Source organism: Cyprinus carpio, chromosome A4, assembly GCF_018340385.1.
Source record: "Cyprinus carpio isolate SPL01 chromosome A4, ASM1834038v1, whole genome shotgun sequence".
In the NCBI taxonomy this organism is placed as follows: Eukaryota; Metazoa; Chordata; class Actinopteri; order Cypriniformes; family Cyprinidae; genus Cyprinus; species Cyprinus carpio.
Genome location: NC_056575.1, coordinates 32,611,451 through 32,614,806, shown reverse-complemented (window position 1 = coordinate 32,614,806; position 3,356 = coordinate 32,611,451). Strand labels below are relative to the sequence as shown.

The 3,356-nt window shown below is 37.2% G+C and overlaps 1 protein-coding gene across 1 annotated transcript; it reads left to right on the top strand.

Moving 5' to 3' along the window:
- Positions 1 to 600: 600 nt before the first annotated feature.
- Positions 601 to 1,548, top strand: LOC122141059 (the record flags this gene model as incomplete). Its single annotated transcript, XM_042746942.1, has 2 exons — positions 601 to 958; positions 1,062 to 1,548. Coding segments are annotated over 2 exons (717 nt in total), but the record flags the coding sequence as incomplete, so codon positions are not given.
- Positions 1,549 to 3,356: the final 1,808 nt, after the last annotated feature.

Here is a 3,356-nt window from a genome sequence, read left to right as displayed (position 1 = left end):
GTAGAACTTAACAAGAGGCCCCAAAGAAAGCATAGATGACCATAAATCAAATATCCTGCCGCCAGCAAATCTGAAGCAAGGATAAGCTCACAGCTTTCAAAACGAATACTAGAAAAGCCCCTCCAACATTGTTAGCTTTAACCCAAGATTAATATGGTAGAGATTATTATACTAATATGGTAAAGATTATTATACTCTGCAAGAGCGGGAAAACTCACTACTGTGTGACTAAAGGATAACATAACTACACCTGAGCTAAAACACTATGTGATTGGTCAAGTCAGCAACTCGTGTGAATGTCTGTTTTTGTTACATTATATGTCTTAGAATTTCAAATGTAGTCCTGTTTGAATGTAAAGAGAAGAATCTTGTGTCTTGTGCTTACAGGTTAATCTCTTAAACTGCCGATCTTGTTACCAATGCTGGTAAACCCATGTTCTCACTGTGTTTTGAATATTAATGTCCATTGCAGTGTTGATAGTTATGGCTATTGAATTAATCGCTGACCGATTCATTGGATCAGCCGAAAAACAGTGATTCTTTCAAAATGTCCTATAAATAAAATAATTCCTTTAGAGCAAAATCTGACTGTTTCCCTTACATGATCACTCAAATTGTGTTTCAGGTACCAGTGGAGAGGATGAGGCTCATGTGTTCATCAGTTCTGGTGAAAATGTCCGTCTGCGCTGTAATAATGCTCTTCATGACTGCAAATCAACTACATGGCTCTATAACAGATTCATTCATTCAGGAACAGTTGAAGTGATTGGTTTAGGGATAAAGAAGAAACACACAGAGAGTCATGAGAGACTGAGTCTGGGGTCTGACTGCTCTCTGAACATCAAGAACGTCACAAAAAGAGATTATGGATCTTACATCTGCCAACAATGGACAGATGTGAATGGACAACACCAACAAGAAGGAACTGATGCTTATGTTTTTTTGCATGTTCTTCATGGTAATTTTATGATTATGTGGTTGATTTAAAAAGGGCAAATGCTTCATTTAAATTCCCATGATGATTGAAAAGTGTGTGATTTGTGTGTTATTTTGTGTTTCAGTCTCTTCGTCGTCATCATCCTCACAGACTGAGATCAGTGCAGGCCGCTCTGTGACTCTCTCCTGTCAGTTGTATTCATATTCATTTGCTGGAGTCTCCTGTTATCATTGGATCAGTTCCGACAGAATTCAGCTGTTCTGGGTGAATCAGGCTGGTGTTAAATTTACGATATCAGACTCCAGATATCAGATATTATTCTCAGCAGGACACTGTATCAGCACTCTGAATACAACACTCCTGAATGAAGATGACATCAGAGGGTGGAAATGTGAAGTCACTCACAGAAATCAACTCAAAACCTCAGCCAAATATACTGTCAGGATTTCAGGTGAGAAATCAATCTCATCAGTCAGATATTAACAGTCTCTTTTAGATGTGCTAGTATAGTGCTAGTTATCTTGTTTACTAATTAAAATATGATTGTCATATTTTACAGTATGATTAATCTGAACATTCATCTTTACAGCTCAAGCTGTGATTCCAGTCCACAACACAAAATCAACTCTAAAGACAGCAGTAACTTCTACACAAGGTACAGTCAACAAAAAAAGAACTTTCACTGCTGTGAGTTTTACTGAATCCTCTCTTGTCCATGTTATTTAACAAATGCATGAAATTCATTCCTGAATGAGTCCTTTTGAAAGAATCAAATGTTTCCTTTAAGTTGGTCACCCCGAGTCACGTCAGTGACCGACAAATTGGGATCTCGCTTCAAGAGACCAATCTACTGAGTGTAAACAAAAATGAGCCAATGCACATTGGCATTTGATAACTGCATCCAGCTGCTGCTTGTCGCGGCACGAGAATAAGTAGGCAGCAGGTGCAATGCATATTCAGCTTTTCGCCTCAGAGCCGAGCAGTTCTATTGTTTCTTCAGCACTAGTGTTGGTGTGACGGCCCTGCAGTTGTGGTTCCGTTGTGCGCTTCAGCACTTTGAAAGAGCTAATTTCCCTGAAAGAGCATACACTTGTACATCTTTGTAAAGATGACTGTGCGTCTTTCTAAAGATGCTGTTTCACCCGTGTGTTTCTGGATGCGGTCGTTACCTGGCACCAGATGACAGTCACGATTGTTGCATCACGTGTTTGGGCTTCGAGCACGCTGAAGCTGCCTTCGTGGATTAGACATACAACTGCTGTAGCGGCATGACCATCACGACGTTGCGGTTGAGACTCCAATACCTCAAGAGGGGTGGAGACCCCTTATCTATGCCCCGATCTAATTCCCCTTCTGTTCCGCAGAAGAGGATTACTTCGGTGAATAAGCAGGTTAACCTGAGGGTTACAGTGCAACCCTCTACGGACACCTTGGCAATTGAATCGCCATTGGCTAGTTAATTTTTTAGTTTACTCGCCAGAACGATAAATATATTAGGGGTGTAATGGTACACGTATTCGTACTGAACCATTCGGTACGCATGTGTCCCTGAACGAGTACAGTTTTTTTATGTTTGTTTTTTTTCTTTGATGTGGCATGACAGATCGCTATATAAATGCCTTGGAGAGCCGCTTCTGGTACAGTTCAGAAATGTGCTGGTATAAACCCAACACAACTTGTATTATTCCTTCCTCTGTACTACTAGTTTTACGCGAATAAACAAGTAAGAGAATTTCTTCACTTGAGAAATTAAGTTTATAGAGGAGCATTTCACAAAATATTACACCATATAGGCTATTCATTATATTTTACTTAACCTGTTAAGACTTAATTATTTAATAGATTAATTTAAACATACGTTATGAAACATGCTATTACAGCCAGTCTGTAATTGAATATCTTTTAACAAATAGCTTAGAAATGTTATTATTTATAAGTTAATTTAAAAATTGCATTATGTGTAATTTACGTTTGCATACAATTTTGTTTTTAAAGTGTTGATCTAGTTAAAAATAAATATTAATTAAATGTAAGTTTGGGTTAAGTTGTTAGGCCTAATTGTAACCTTATAATGTAAAAGGGCTCTCTATAGTTTTAAGCAAAAGCTGAGGTAGTTTTTTATCACTAAGAAAATTTAAACTATAACTGAATGTACATAAAGAAAGTGCAATCTGTTCAGTAAACCACTGTTTATTAAAAAAATTTCTCCTGCTGTACCGAAATCATACCAAACCATGATGTTGCTGTACCGAAATCATAAAAAACAATTATGTAAAAACTGAGGTATGTACATATATATGTTTGTAAAATGGAACAGTTTTTTAAATAACTGAAAGTACTCATCAGTCAGTCAAGCATTATAACATGATGATCGATATTATTTAATGATAAAACTTTAGTAATCAGAATTAAAACTTGA